At 48.1% G+C, this 16,019-nt stretch overlaps 1 protein-coding gene across 1 annotated transcript in view; it reads left to right on the top strand.

Annotated features, from left to right (window-relative positions):
• ZBTB40 (zinc finger and BTB domain containing 40) overlaps positions 1 to 15,285 on the top strand; it is an 82,049-nt gene extending 66,764 nt beyond the window's left edge. The window contains exons 13-18 of the mRNA XM_061184770.1: positions 2,493 to 2,657; positions 5,252 to 5,466; positions 6,691 to 6,853; positions 7,558 to 7,644; positions 8,876 to 9,102; positions 10,916 to 15,285. Of these exons, the coding sequence (XP_061040753.1) occupies positions 2,493 to 2,657; positions 5,252 to 5,466; positions 6,691 to 6,853; positions 7,558 to 7,644; positions 8,876 to 9,102; positions 10,916 to 11,110 (1,052 nt within the window). The 3' untranslated portion in view covers positions 11,111 to 15,285. The remainder of the gene's footprint in view (positions 1 to 2,492; positions 2,658 to 5,251; positions 5,467 to 6,690; positions 6,854 to 7,557; positions 7,645 to 8,875; positions 9,103 to 10,915) is intronic.
• The last annotated feature ends 734 nt before the right edge of the window (positions 15,286 to 16,019 follow it).

The raw sequence follows: 16,019 nt of genomic DNA, 5'->3' as shown, positions 1-16,019 counted from the left end.
CTGAGTAATATTCCATTGTATATATGTGCCACATCTTCTTTATCCATTTGTCTGTTGATGGACACTTAGGTTGCTTCCATGTCCTGGCTATTGTAAATAGTGCTGCAATGAACATTGTGGGACATGACTCTTTTTGAACTATGGTTTTCTCAGGGTATATGCCCAATAGTGGGATTGCTGGGTCATATGGTAGTTCTGTTTTCAGTTTTTTAAGGAACCTCCATACTGTTCTCCATAGTGGCTGTATCAATTTACATTCCCACCAACAGTGCAAGAGGGTTTCCTTTTCTCCACACCCTCTCCAGCATTTATTGTTTGTAGATATTTTGATGATGGCCATTCTGACTGGTGTGAGGTGATACCTCGTTGTGGATTTGATTTGCATTTCTTTAATGATTAGTGATGTTGAGCATCCTTTCACGTGTTTGTTGGCAATCTGTATATCTTCTTTGGAGAAATGTCTATTTAGGTCTTCTGCCTGTTTTTGGATTGGGTTGTTTGTTTTTTGATACTGAGCTGCATGAGCTGCTTGTGTATTTGGGAGATTAATCCTTTGTCAGTTGCTTCGTTTGCAAATATTTTCTCCCATTCTGAGGGTTGTCTTTTCGTCTTGTTTGTGATTTCCTTTGCTGTGCAAAAGCTTTTAAGTTTCATTAGGTCCCATTTGTTTATTTTTGTTTTTATTTCCATTACTCTAGAAGGTGGGTCAAAAAGAATCTTGCTGTGATTTATGTCATAGAGTGTTCGGCCTATGTTTTCCTCTAAGAGTTTTATAGTGTCTGGCCTTACATTTAGGTCTTTAATCCATTTTGAGTTTATTTTTGTGTATGGTGTTAGGAAGTGTTCTAATTTCATTTTTTAACATGTTGCTGTCCAGTTTTCCCAGCACCACTTATTGAAGAGGCTGTCTTTTCTCCTTTGTATATTCTTGCCTCCTTTATCAAAGCTAAGGTGGCCATATGTGCGTGGGTTTATCTCTGGGCTTTCTGTCCTGTTCCATTGATCTATGTTTCTGTTTTTGTGCCAGTACCATACTGTCTTGATTACTGTAGCTTTGTAGTATAGTCTGAAGTCAGGGAGCCTGATTCCTCCAGCTCCATTTTTTTTTCTCAGGGTTGCTTTGGCTATTCGGGGTCTTTTGTGTTTCCATACAAATTGTAAAATTTTTTGTTCTAGTTCTGTGAGAAATGCCATTGGTAGTTTGATAGGGATTGCACTGAATCTGTAGATTGCTTTGGGTAGTATAGTCATTTTCACAATGTTGATTCTTCTAATCCAAGAACATGGTATATCTCTCCATCTGTTTGTATCATCTTTGATTTCTTTCATCAGTGTCTTATAGTTTTCTGAATACAGATCTTTTGTCTCCTTAGGTAGGTTTATTCCTAGGTATTTTATTCTCTTTGTTGCAATGGTAAATGGGATTGTTTCCTTAATTTCTCTTTCAGATTTTTCGTTGTTAGTGTATAGGAATGCAAGAGATTTCTGTGCATTAATTTTGTGTCCTGCTACTTTACCAAGTTCATTGATTAGCTCTAGTAGTTTTCTGGTAGCATCTTTAGGATTCTCTATGTATCGTATCATGTCATCTGCAAACAGTGACAGTTCTACTTCTTTTCCAATTTGGATTCCTTATTTCGTTTTCTTCTCTGATTGCCGTGGCTAAAACTTTCAAAACTATGTTGAATAATAGTGGTGAGAGTGGGCACCCTTGTCTTGTTCTGATCTTCGAGGAAATGGTAAGAAACCCTTTTTTTCTTAACAAAATCTTATTCCAAAGTGTAACATATAAAAAATGAAAATGAGGTGGATTGCCCTAGTTGAGGTCGGCCCTAGGATCTGGGCTGTCTGGACCCTCACCTTATTGATTTTCCCATTTCTCTATTGGCCCATAAGGGAGATTGAAGGTACATTTGGTCTAGCATTTTTTTACAAATGCCGATTTTCCAGACTTGCTCTTTACCGGTATTTTCTAATACTCTCTGGCAGTCTGGTCATTGTATTTTCATTAGTGCATGAGAAAATAGAGAAGCCAAGAGAATCTTTATAGCAAGTCGCTGGCAGAAAGCTTTCATTCTTTTCTGAATCCATGTCTGTCATTTTTATGTGCAGTTGCATTTCTGCCCTGTATGTTTTTCAAGGGATCCAGACTCACGTATTTCTGGGCTCAAGGATATATCTGTTTCCTGGGAATGGAATGAGCTCTTACATACTTGTAGTGGCCAGATTAACAGATGGCTAGTCTTGTGTGATGAGAACTCTGTCCTTATCCCTCAGGGTAGGGAGACACTGATACCCTCTCTGTGTGATCAACTGTGTTTGTGAGGTGCCATCTGATAGGATGGCTCAGACCTCTCACCCAGTATATTACAAATTGCCTCATGTTTTACTGTCATCTCCCAGATTATATTTCCCCGCTGTGTGCCTTAGAATGTGATTTCGTTTTTATGAATGTTTAGTGCTGCCTCTAATAAACTCATGTATATTTCCAGGAAAAATGTATGCGTGCCAGTACTGTGACGCTGTGTTTGCCCAGTCCATTGAGCTGTCCCGCCACGTGAGGACCCACACTGGGGACAAGCCATATGTCTGCAGAGATTGTGGCAAGGGCTTCCGGCAAGCCAATGGCCTCTCCATCCACCTGCACACCTTTCACAGTATGTACTGAGATTGTGGCTATTAGGCAGTCAGCACCAGGCCTGGCGCTGGGAAGGCACGCAGCAGTCATAACAGAAGTCATCACTCCACCAGAGCTGGGCCCCGTTCATTGCCTTCCCCTCTCCTATTCTCCTGCAAAAGCCAGAGTCCCTCATTCCTATTTCAAGAAGAATCCCATTTTAATGTGTCATTGTGTGATTCTCTGTCCAAGCTGTTTCCTTGTCTTCCGTTTTAGCCCACCTGGCTCTTTTTGGCTGACAGAAGGCCCATTATGTTTGAAGGAAAGAGCCTCTATAACAGACAGGCTCGCAGAGCACCAGAATATTTCCATTTGTCCGCTGAGCTTCTTTTTCCTACTCGCACCCCACCTCTCCCACTCTCATCTTATGGTCATAACCTGCCTTTCCCCATAGGAGCAGCCTGGACACTTTCTGAGTTAATGTGGACCACTGTGAGTGGTCCCTAGTCATGCTCCCTTAAAAGCCTTCTGCCCAGCATTCTCTTCCAAATGCCTTGTATTCACCCAGTTAGTAGGGTCTGGCCCCATCTTTGTCCCCTTCTACTAGAACTGATACAGACAAAAACACACTTCCATTCAACACACACAGGGGAGGAAGAGGAGATTCTGTGATTCCTCATCACATCATCCGGAAATCGCCAAGGAGGCGTCCGCTGGTCACGTCACATCATCTTCAGCTGCTCTTGTTGTAGCAGTCGTGTGATCAGCACAGCCCAGCAGGGTGGTTAAGAGCTTGGGCTCTGAAATCACACGGGCCTGGGCTTGAACCTTGACTACTCTGCCATTTACTTCTTTGAGGCCTTAGACAAATTTCTTTACCTTTTTAAGCCTCTTATGCCCCTTCTGTAAGGTAGAGAAAATAGTAATACTACCACATTGGGCTGTTGTGAGAATAAAAGAGATACCACACATAAAGCATGAAGCTCCATGCCTGCCACATAGAAAATGCTCAATAAATGCCAGAGAGTATTGGTGACAAGAGCAGCCTTCTCCAGTGCCATCTGTCACCATAAGAGCCTGCCCTTTTTTTTCGTGCCATGCACCTTGCATACCCTTCTTCCCTTTTCCCCTCCCTACCTCTGTTCCCCACACACCAGTTTCTAGCTGTTGGCAAATACAGTATCTCACAAACATGTGCTTTCTGTCAACACATTCAAGCCTGTTGTCAGCCAGCCAACAAGGCACTTGGCCAGAGCTTGTATGTGCCCAGCATGTGGCTGGGCACTGGGCAATACAGGAAAACATAAAGTGCTGCCCCCCACTCCCCCCAAGGAGTTTACAAGGTTGTGCAGCAAATCCAGTTGCAGTAGACTTCCAGGTGCGTGGGATTTGGCTTGGATCCAATGCCACAACTTTGAAGTCTTCTCAATCTCTTTAAATGACATTCCACTTTAGTCTCCTTTTCCCAATAGCATCACATGAAGTCAGGAAAGGAGAAGACATTATCAATTTTCAGAATAGAGAAGACCCGAAATACTTTGCCATGACTTGGAGCAGATCACCCAAAGCAGGCCCAGCATCCAGGCCCCTCTCTCATTGACTGTTCCTTGCCTGTTTCATAGGATCACATCATTGCTTACGGGGAATTCCTTCAGGGTATCTTAAAAGATAGTGTGAAACTGAGATCTCAAGAGCTCACGACCACAGGGAAACTAGTTAATGATGCTGAGTGCTGCTGCGTGTCAGAATCCCTGAATTAACCTGGATCAGCGCACACAAGATTGGCTGATGGGCTGGGCCTTTCTGTGGGCAAAGGATTTTATTATTTAAACATTTTACTTTCTGTTACTTTCAGAAAAAGACTGACGTTTCCTGCCACAGGGATGGCAAATGTATTCTTCGTCAGTGCTAGTTCTTCTTTTTGAGGTCCCACTGAGGAGTTGCCTTGTCCAATTCAGCATGCAGCTCAGAGCATGGCCTTGGGAGTGAAAGCTGGGATTGTTACCCAGCTCAGCAATATCATACTTGTGCCATTGGGTACTCTCTAAACCTTGATTTTCCTAATCTATAAAATAGGACTGGTAGTAGAACCTACACATAGGGTTATTGGAAGGATTAAGTGATTTAATATATGTAGGCACTTAAAACACGCATGTCATACAGCACTCAATAAACATTACTTATGAAAATGTTTTTGTTGTTGAATCTAAAGTGGGGATCAAGGAAGCATTCATCCTCTGCATTGTACTACTGACAAAAAAGGAAATAGTGATGCTTTGGGGAGTATGTGGGGAATCTCTATAGAGAATTAGAAAACCCCAAAACACCCACTGCAGGCAGGGGAAGAGCAAAGGTGATACTCCCTGGAAAGTAGTAAGATGGAATTTAACTTGTAAGATGAGGAATTGAGGTAAACTAATGCTCAGAGGTGGTTAATCCAGAAGCCTCAGAGGAACCCCACCTCCCAGGATGAAGGTAGGCGGTAGTTAGGTGATGGATGCAGTGATTTCTGGTCCTTCAAGTCTGTCACCCTGCATGACCTCTAAACAGTCTTGCTTCTGGAGCTGCACACAGAAAACCACTTGTCACTGATTGTTGCCTGTGGTGTCCCCCTCCCTCCCCTCATGGAACCAGACATAGAAGATCCGTATGACTGCAAGAAATGCAGGATGAGCTTCCCCACTCTGCAGGATCACCGAAAGCACATCCACGAGGTGCACTCCAAGGAGTACCACCCCTGCCCCACGTGTGGGAAGATCTTCAGCGCCCCTTCGATGCTGGAGCGGCACATGGTGACGCACGTCGGAGGGAAGCCCTTCAGCTGTGGGATCTGTAACAAGGCCTACCAGGTGAGCTCAGCTTCTGCGGGCGCCTTTCCCAGGCCCTCATCCACTCTCCCTTTGGTCTCCCTTGGCCCCCGTGTTTGTGGCTTGCAGAACACCTCTTGTCTCCAGGATACGACCATTTGGCTGGTTCTCATGAAGAATGCAGCTGATAGGTTATTCAGACCCTCTGTGGTGACCTGGTCAGAGTGGGGTCAGTGGGGGAGCTTTAATTGGAGCCAAGAGTTCTTGCACTTCTTCTTTTAGATTTCAGCCTTGTCCTGAACTGAATCCTGCTTTTTCCCTGGATATTTACATTCTTTAGAACCTATTGATCCCATGTGTTGAGGGATGTGAGAATGACACTGGGGTGTGTAACACTACCTGGAATTATCTTGTTTAGCACAATTATTGGTGTTTTGTGGGGGGTTTTTTAACTCCTGGGGAAGAGCTCTGCTTTTTTACCTTAGAGTTTGCTATATAATTAAAGGGAAACCCCATACAGATCTGAAAAGAAACCACTTCTTTGAGAAACTCTAAGACCACAGAGAAAAGAATGGCCCTTGCTGGCATCTATAGCATTTGGGTACAGAGAGAGAAACCCAGCAGCTAATTTCAGCTCAACAGAAATTGAGAGCTAACTTTGTTCCAAGCCTTGTGCTGTGACGTTAGGGTTACAGAGCTGGGTAAAACCTGGGCTTGGTCTCTAGGAAACCATGGAATTGTACGGAGAGTGTCGCAGCGCTGCTCTGGAACCTGGGAAGAAGGGGACACTGGCTTATGGAGTAGGGACAGCACCTGCCCCTCTCCAGCAGGTTTCCCTGCTGCGCCCTGGGCCTCTGACAGGCAGCAAGACAGCTCGGCGGTGAAGCACAGATTCTCCATTCAGAAGGCCAGGGTGTGAATCCTGGTCCTCCTGTTTCCTAATCGTGTGACCTTGGGCAAGTCACTTCACCCCTCTGTGCCTCAGCTTCCACGTCGCCGGAAAGAGCCTAACACCTCCCTCCTAAGCTTGTGAGGAATGGGTTTCTGAAGGCCCCGGCCCTGCCCTGTGGTGGCCTCAGTAAATACACAAGTGCCTTGTTCCCATGAACACCAGTGTCCCCTCGCATGTCAGCACTCACTGTGGTGGGTAAGAGCGTGACTGCAGGTCCATAAGCTTCCCTGGGAGCGCTTTTCTCTCACGAGGCTTTGTGAACTCTCCAGCTTGCTAGAACATCCAAGACCTAACATTTGTCATGTTCCTTTTAGCAATTGTCTGGTTTGTGGTACCACAATCGGACCCACCACCCTGACGTGTTTGCTGCTCAGAACCATCGATCTTCCAAGTTCTCGTCACTCCAGTGCAGCTCCTGTGACAAAACCTTTCCCAACACCATCGAACACAAGAAGCACATCAAAGCAGAGCACGCAGGTGAATAGGGGTGCCCCGGGCTGGGAGTGGGGGCTGAGGAGTGGAAGGGGCTTGGTGACGTAGCGTCCTGGGTTCCAGCCCTAAATCCCGACTTCTAGTGCTAGAGTGTGGTGTGCTGCAGTGACACCCTCTTCCTCCCCAGCACACCGACAGGTGCCACATTGGTCCATCCGTAGCACTAGCTTGAGTAGCAGTAGTTCTTGCAACTGGAGACCTAGAGCAGTGTGACTCCTGCCAGCCTCGGTGGTGATTGGTCGTGGCACGTGGGAAGGGTGGCACACAGGCCAGGGTGGGAATCCTAACTCTAGCTGTGTGACCTTGGCAAGTGACTTCTCTTTCTGAACCTGTTTCCTTTTCTTCAGAAAGTCAATTATTCATACCTGTGTTGCAGATAAATTGGGGGATGATCACAACAGCGCGCAGTTATGAAGTGTTTCCTGAGTGCACGGCGCTATGCTCAGCACCCGTGTGTGTTTTCTCCTTTAATTCTCACAACAACCCTCTTTGCATCCGGGCGTTTGGATCCAGATCTGGCGCTCTTTACCACAGATTGCACTAATGTAGCATAGGTATCAGGCTCCTGGCACTTCGTAGATGCTCACTAAGTGTGAGCCATCACCCCGCCCCCAGCCCTGTTACTCCCCAGGCTCAGAGAATCTTCCTTTTGTTCTTTCCCACCGCTTCTTTCCTCGTGTGCTTCGCAGATATGAAGTTCCATGAATGTGACCAGTGTAAGGAGCTCTTCCCCACGCCAGCTTTGCTGCAGGTTCACATCAAGTGCCAGCATTCAGGTCAGTGCCCCTTCCAAGATGCTCCTGAGCTACACTGCCCAGGGATGAGTCTCATCTCCACCACCTACAGCTGCGCAACCCAGGCTAAGTAACAACTAACTTGTGCCTCAGTTTCTTCATCTACAAAACAGGGACGATTGCAGTACCTACTTCATAGGGTAACCGTGAGAATTGAATATGTTAGTGCACAGAAAACACTTAGGCCTGGCACCAGTAAGCATCTCGTAAGCGTTACCCATGATTATCACTGTTCCTGCTACACCTTATCAAATCTAAAATGCCAGTTATATAAGAGGCACCATTTTTAATGAACCATTAAGAAAGAAAAACTGCTGCCAGTTAAACTATGCTTTCTTATCACTTAGAGTTTGCAGGTTATCCTAAGTGCTGCTTTGGACTTAATTTGATGTAGATTTTATGCACTCTTGTATGCATACATAAAAAAAGGAAACGTAAGAAATAAGTTGGTTAACGTAAGAATTCAGCTTCCCAGAGTAGCTCTCAGTTCAGATTGTTGGCGTGAGTGTTATCGCACGTGGTGTTGCCCTCCACCATCAAGAGCATTGGTGATGGAGTGCACAGTAAGGTGGTTTTGGTCTCTCGAGCATTAGCAAAACTAGTCTTCTGATTCCTGCTTTGGGAATGTAGCTGAACATCCAACCCTTACCTCCTCCCTCCTAAACCATTTGTTTCCTGTGAGTTTAAAACATGCACTGCTCCTGTTTTAGGGCTTTTCTTTCAGACCGTGGACATTCATTCTGCAAGTCTTGATGCTGCGCCTTTAGATGTCCGTGCAAGTGCACTTGTTGACAATTACACCCAACCTCCATGGCCTGTAGCAGTAGTAAGATGCCACTGATCCCATTTCAGAGACGTTAAAAGGTGCTTCTTAGAATTGATGAAATAAACATTGTCAGCATCATTACAGTTGAATGAATAATGGGCTTTGGCAGAGGCAGATTTAGCCTGAATCTGATGCTAATGAAGCTGTGCCTTGGAGCCTTTCACTTGGCGGGACCCTTCCAAAGATCTGCCCCTAATCCTGTATGTGTAATTTTGTATCAGTTTTCCTAAAGAGGGCTCCCCAAATTGTACAGGCTCCAGGCCTCACGGGAGCTGAAGAGCCGCCTCTGGAGCTGCCTGTGCTCCTCGCCACCCCCCCGCCTTGCTCCTTCCTCTCCCCTCCCTGCTCTCGTTTCCCTCAGTCACTCCCTCTGTCCCCCTCCTCCAGGGTCGCAGCCGTTCCGGTGTCTGTACTGTGCAGCCACTTTCCGCTTTCCCGGTGCGCTACAGCACCACGTCACCACCGAGCACTTCAAGCAGTCGGAGAGCACCTTCCCCTGTGAGCTCTGCGGGGAGCTCTTCACCTCCCAGGCCCAGCTGCACTGTCACCTGGAGTCTGAACACCCAAAGGTGACGGGCACTGAAAGCCAGGCGGCCGCCTCACAGATGGAGCAGGTGATTCTGGGGCCATCCGATGTGAGGGTGCCGACACGGGGTTCCCGAGGCGTCTCTGGAGGCAGCCCCATCACGACACCTAGCCTTTCTCCCCGGGGCTCTCAAAGGGCCCCGTGAGTGATAATTCATGACCAAGAGGATCTTGTAGAAGAGTCTCTCTGGACCTCTTACCAAACAGAACAGAAAACTCTAGCTTCCTGGTGACCACATGTGAAATGGCCCCTGAGTAGAGGGAAGCTGGAACAAGAATTTTCAAAAGCAGAATGACATTGGCCTCTCCACCCAATTCACACACTCCCTCACCTTCTGCAGAACACCATGGGATGCGGTGAGAGTTGCAGGAAACCTCGGAGGAGGGTAGATGAGCTCTTTGTTGAGACCACCTTCAGCTGAAATGCTTTGGTAGCTCCCCTGGGCTGGGCACAGGGCACATTTGAACGTCTGGGCTTCTCACCTTTACCTGGGTGAAAAGCCCCCCTCTTCTGATATTTCAAGGCTACGCTTGCTCCAGCCCCTCTTTGTGTCTCTAGTTCTATTACTGCTCTTCCCGTCTTCTCCGGAGAGGGTGGGCAGGAGGGGAAAAGAAACTCCATTCTGTTGATTGACAGTAATTTGTGAATGGACGGGAGAGGAACCGTGAGCTGGCTGGGCCGCCCCCTGTCCTGTCCCGTAGAGCAGCCCCTTATAGCCATGTTCTTACAGGCCTCTGTGGGGAGCAGAGGGCAAGGCAGGTGGCCAGGCCTCTGGGTGCCAATCCTGCTGCCATTTCAATGAGAACAGCTCTGCTTTTATCTTTCTTATATATTAGGATTCTTGGTAAGATGTCCTTTGGGGCGAAAAAAAGATTCCATTGCTAAAAGAAAACGAAAGAAAAACAGTTTGAAAACTGCTATCCTAGATGATTTTTTATTGAACATCACAATTGGTCTCTTCACTCCTACAGCAGAGACATGGCTGAGCTTGGCGTCCCCATTTCTGCCCACTCAGGTCTAGTGGAAAGCACTCTCTGCTCTCGGCAGCTCTCAAGAGCCAGGGTTACTGTGCCCTCTGCGGGCGCTCTGTATTGAAAACATCCAGCTGTTCCGAGCTCCGTGGCTCAGAAACATCAACTCGGAGGTTCAGGCAGGAACTGGGTGTACTTAACCAGACTAGTTCTCCCTGAGATGGGAAAGTCATCTTTAACAGATGTTGCAGATTTGGAAGGGGCGTGTGTGGCCTGTGAAGGAGAGAAGCCAGTGCCCTCCAGCCTGGTGAGCTGCATGAGGGAGCTGACAGAAGCCACATTTTGTCTACCCGTTCTTCTTCCTGTAGCCATTAGCTCTGTAGCCACGTAGCCTCCAAGTAAGGCTCTTAGCCTGATCAAGGTCCAGACACGCCACCTTTGGCAACCCGAGGCTTCTGGTAAACCATTCCCATTTCCATGGTTCAAGCATGACACAAACCACTTTGATTCAGTAGCATTCCTTTCACACGGCACTTACTTCTGCAGTGTAATCCTCAAGACAGGAAAACCCAGTGTGAGAAACTGAGCCCGCATTCACTGGTGTGTAATTATAGAGTCCAGGCACCCTGAGGTGGCATTCTGAGCTACATTATGGCAATTTGGCACACACAGTTACTTAAATTGTTTGCCTGCCTTCTCTTTTGCATCACTGGTGTGTTAGACTTGCCTCTTCCCATTAAGCACATGTAACTGCTCTCCTCAGGTGAAAACATAAATATCATCATTACAGCGTGAGATGAAAACCATGTAAATTCTGGGGAGCCAACTGTGGACACTGCCCAGAGCAGCCTCACGGTCTTTCCCTTTCAGGTGATCCAAACCCCAGAGCCGGTGGCCCAGACGGAGCAGGTGATCACTTTGGAGGAGACCCAGCTTGCTGGTTCGCAGGTGTTTGTGACATTGCCGGATTCACAGACATCCCAGACCAGCTCTGAGCTTGTGGCAGTGACCGTGGAGGACTTGCTAGACGGTACCGTGACCCTAATCTGTGGGGAGGCCAAGTGAGTGGCTGCTCACCGTGGAGGGTCCTCCGTTTGCAGTAGAGAGAATGCTCCCCACTTGCCTTTTGCCCTTCCTCCCTCGATGTCCTGAGTACTGAGCATCTTAGCTTAGCACCAACCTAAGTGGTCTCACTTGGGAAATGGACAGAAGCATCGTGGTTCTCATAAAACCAAGTCTGAGTCATCAACACCAACACGACCGCCCTCCGTAGCAGGCAGGCCTGTTCCTCACAGGCCTGCTGCTGTGGCCTCTCTGACACTGTCCGTCCCCAAGCGGAGTATAGCTTCTGAAACAGAGCCTGAAAGAGCAGTGGGGTAAGAGCTGGTGACCAGAGCAACCAGAGCGGTGTGATGTGCTGGCAGCCCTCAGCGTGCGGAGCAGCAGTTCAGTGCAGGCCAGTGGCCCGCAGAGTGGGGCTGCAGGCGCCGCCAGTGCCTTCTGGCCATTTAAAACTGAGAGAAGAGCGCCATCAGACCATCTGGGGATTCCCAGCCTTGAGCACACTCAGCCCCTTCCTCACGGCTATCGTCCTTCCAGCCCCCCTCATGGTGGCAGTAGGACAGGTAGCAGCATGCTGACGCAGGACGGCTTCATTTCCATGCTGAGTCCCACCTCGTCAGTACAGTCAGCCATTCCCAAAACGAAGCCTTTGGAGTGTTTCTTCTGGGAGTGTTCAGTGAGGCCATCTAGCTGCAAACCGTCTCTGCCTTTCCAGGAAACTCTTCATGGTGTTCTGCACCTGAGGCTGGTTCCCACAGCTTTTCTGTGGTGTCCTCAATCCCCTTTCCCTAATCAAAGCCTAAAGCTTCTACCCAACCTGGAGGCCTCGTCCCCTCCCTGACGAGCACGTGATACATGTAACGTAGCAGTGAACCTGCGCCAGGTGGAGTAGCGCCCGTGGTGGCCCCTGAGTCTTCCTCCTGCCAGGGTCTTCCCTGCCTGTGAGTAGCCTGTTGTCTCAGCTCTTTCCAGCTGCCACTATGACTGCAGGTCAGTGATCCTTTGGAGTCTGAATTTTACAAAGCTTTTTCATCTTCAGTTCCTAAAATATAATCTGATAATTAATGGTTTATGGAATCCGTTATGAAGTGCAATTAGATGGAGGGAATGACTAGCATTTATCTTCCTTTCCTTGATGGCAGAAGGTTGACGTCTGCTAGGGCAGTGTTTACACACCCAGCACGGCTCCCTGCCACCTTGTGTGGTTGACCCCCTGCAGAAGGTACTGCCCAGATTGATCACTCACCCTCAAAATACAGGCTGGCAGAAGACAAGGCCACCCCTTCTTTCTAAGCACATTTCACATCACCAGGTACCAGCAGGGGAGGGGTCGATCTGGGTCATGGTCGGTACTTCTGTCACCATCACACGTTGCTGGAAGGGCAGAAGGTGGGACCATAACACTGGCCAGTGTGTCTGCTGGCGTCCATCCTGCTCTTTGCAGGCAGCTGGGCCAGCTCTCCCCGCCTCCAGTTGTGTGCTCATTTCGTGTGCAAATCACTTGAGCTTCTCAGCTCAGGGATCGTCCCATTCTGAAGTAAATGAAGTTTTCAAAGGCCAATAACTGACCAGAAGATGGTGCTCAAACCTTTAAGACTTTGCCTCCCTGTGAGGCCCTCACTGCTTCTGCCAAGGCCATCTCTGTCTTCTTAAGGTTTTTCAGTTCTGTGAGCTGTCAGACCGGGATTGCTCTTGATCAGCAACTGATGAGATGGCACCGAATCTCCCCTTGGCACCAGATAAAACCCACTGAAAGAGTGGAGCAGCCCTGCTTACAGGGCATGGAGGCCAAGCCCGGCAGATAAGAATGCATGGGTGGGTGGGAATCGCAGTGTTATCAAAACTTCTTCCAGCCAAAAAAACAAAATAAATTTAAAAATTAATTGCTGAGGACCTGTAGGGGAAAATGATTTTTCTTTTTAAAAAGTCTTCTGAATAAAGAAAGCTATAAGCTTTAAACCCAACTTCCAGGTCTTTTCAAGTACTGAGGCACCCTTTCTCAGGTTTCTGGTGGAGACCCAGACCATGGCAGGACACTGGTTTTCTTCAGAATCACCAGACTCACAACTCACTTTGCCAAGAGCGGACAGAGCAGTGGGATATGCTGCCAGCTGCACTCTCACCCCGTGGCACAGCAGCAGGAGCACGAGGCCTGTGCTGGTTCTGGTCGACATGAGGGAAAGGCCCGTCCTGACTTTCGTCTCTGCTCCGAGTGGACCCCGGAAGCTGCTGCATCAACGGCGATTTCACAGTGCTGCGCCCTAGAGACGCCCGAGCATGGATTTTGTTGTAGGAAGACTTTTTCTAGCCCTACTTGGCCATTTTATTCTTTTCTCCCACTTCTGCCCAAGAGACCTTCTGAATTGCTGCCACGGAGGACATGTTATCGGGGTCCCCTTGTCCACATCACTTGCTCTCATGTGATGGTGGTGGTCTCTGCCTTGTTGCCGTGGTGCTGCCCTTGTGGCCTCAGGCTGAACCCTGGGGGCGTTGGCAGTGGTGTAGAGGAGTCTGTGGACTTCTCGGAACGCATATTTATTCAGTAAGACCCCAACTCTTCTCTGCTCCCAGAGCTTGTAAAACACCTGGTGAGGAGGAAAGGGCAGACAGATTCCAAGCTGGAGTCTGATTCCGTGGGGCTCACTTACGGAACGGCATTTGCCCATGCCCGGTGAGTGAGACAGACAGCAAATAGATGGCTCAAGAGTGAGGATCGCCCTGGGAAGAGGGGACTGTGCGAGTGTGTGAGCAGAGCCTGAGGGGCAGCAAAGGGGCAGAGACATTTATTTTATAAAGCCTGAGTCCAGCAAGTGCCACAGTCTACAGTGTGAATGCCAGGTTCCCTGGTCATTCAGGTCCTCTCTGAGGAAGCTGTCTGACTCTCCCCTCCCACCAGCCATGGAATGTATTTCAGCTTCATCCCCCAGGGAAGAGCCCTGAGAGTCACGGACTGAGGGTGAAATAGGTCCAGTCAAACAGGGGTAAATGGGGAGACAAGGGCCCTGTTCTCTGCTCATGGTGTAAATCGAGGAGAAAGATGAGATGGGCCCAAAGAGTTTCTCTACCCCAGGTGATGTTGCAGTCACCATAGGCTGATTACTTATTAATAATAATGGGGTGGGGGATTTAACTCTCATGTGCCTGAGATCTACGAATTGACTAAGGATTGGAGGAACTGCCAGCCTTACCTAGCGTGGTTCTAGGGGACAAGCAATATTTCTATTAAATTGGGACTAGGAATTTGGGCAGTGGTGGAGAAAATCGTGGGATGCTTTAATCAGTCCTCCCAAAGAAAGACTTCAGCAACCCCTGCCCTGCTCCGCTTGGCCTAGTGTATTGCAGGGATACTTGGGAAATAGGGAGAAAGTGGGAGTGAAAGAAAAATTAGGGGCTGAAGGGAGTATTTTGTTGCCATGGAAAACCTTGGGGCTGGTAGGACTTGGGCCAAAAGCTCAGAAGCACAGCCAGAACTCAGAAACTTGCTATACCTATGACTTGGCCTGTAAGGAAGGGAGAAGTTGCTGTGCTTCGGGGATTACGTTGTTGAAAAAAAAAAAAAAAAAATTATCCCATCGGCTAATTTAGATTGCTTCCACATCATGGAAATGTTGGATCATTTCCCTTACAAAGGCCAGTCACACCTGCTACCATCCATGGTCAGGACAGGGTGCACATGTCAGGCCAGGTCAGCCAGCACACGATGGCTGTTTAAATTGGATTACAAACCATTATTCGTGTTCAACTTGCACTACTCTATGTAAATAAAATATGTACTTTGAAAAAAGTTATGCTGCATGAGTTTCAAATGGGCTGTGATGCCATAAACCTGTTTTCTCTTTGGTTCTGGGCAGCTGTCAGATGGGACCAGGCTTGATAGGCCTGGTTTCCTAGGGGCTATTGTGTACCTGCGGGCCATGTTAGCATGGCCTGGGAAGGACAAAAAACTCTCCTGTCGTGTGGAGTCTCATTTTTCTAAACCCTCGTTTCCAGGGAGCAAGTGTGGTGCAGGGTTTCAGAGACAGGCTTTGGTGTCCAACCTGGGTGCATCCCATCTATGCCACTTTATGACTGTGTGACCTTGGTGAGATACTTATCCTCTCTGAGCTCCCTCCTTCCAGCTCCCGTTCACAAATGGAGGAAATTATTGTATTTACCCCACAGAATTGTAGTACTAATTAAAAGCCTAGATTTAATCTTTGGTGTTTGAAATTTGGTGTGGAAAATTTTAGTTGTAATTAATAAAGTCCTTCACATACAGGTCAGCCATTCCCTACACTTTCTAGCACTGGGAAGATTGTTCATTCCTGCACCTTTACGTGTCTTGTTCATTCCTGCACCTTTACATGTCTCTCATCTTCCTCTCTCTGTCTGCATCCTTAGGGATCTTTATAACAGCACTTTTCATTTATCTCTTGAATCTCAACTGCCCCCAAAGCACAAAGTGCTCAGCAGATAACTATAAAATAAGCAGAAACTTTTCATGGTGAACAGCTGAAAATGTCATGTTGCTGACAGCCAACAAGGAGACAAGAGAGGCAGACACACAGATAGGATGTACATAATTTCTGCAGTAAGAGTCCTGCAGGTAAGACCAGGGGCGGGGGCGTCATATCCTGCAGCCCCCTAAGCTCAGGTCCGCCCTGAGGCAGGACTGGGGGTGACTCTGCTCACTTCTCCTGGGACAGTCCTGACCCTTGCCCAGAGCCCACAGGGCCTTTAGGAAGTATGCCTTTCTGCCTAAGTGGTGTCTTTGGAGAGAGGGGCTGGAGCTGTCGTATCTGGAGCAATAATCCTGAGAGTGTCCCAGGCAGCTGGGCTCCGGCCATGAAGGTGCGTGTGTACAGAGGTGAAGTGCTGCTGTGGGTCAGGAGTGATTGAGCAGAGGTAGGAAATGGGCCGAGCGATTCCCTGG

The sequence above is a fragment of the Eubalaena glacialis genome, chromosome 3, assembly GCF_028564815.1.
Source record: "Eubalaena glacialis isolate mEubGla1 chromosome 3, mEubGla1.1.hap2.+ XY, whole genome shotgun sequence".
In the NCBI taxonomy this organism is placed as follows: domain Eukaryota; kingdom Metazoa; phylum Chordata; class Mammalia; order Artiodactyla; family Balaenidae; genus Eubalaena; species Eubalaena glacialis.
The sequence above is the reverse complement of the archived record's forward strand: the minus strand, read 5'-3'. Positions and strand labels throughout refer to the sequence as shown.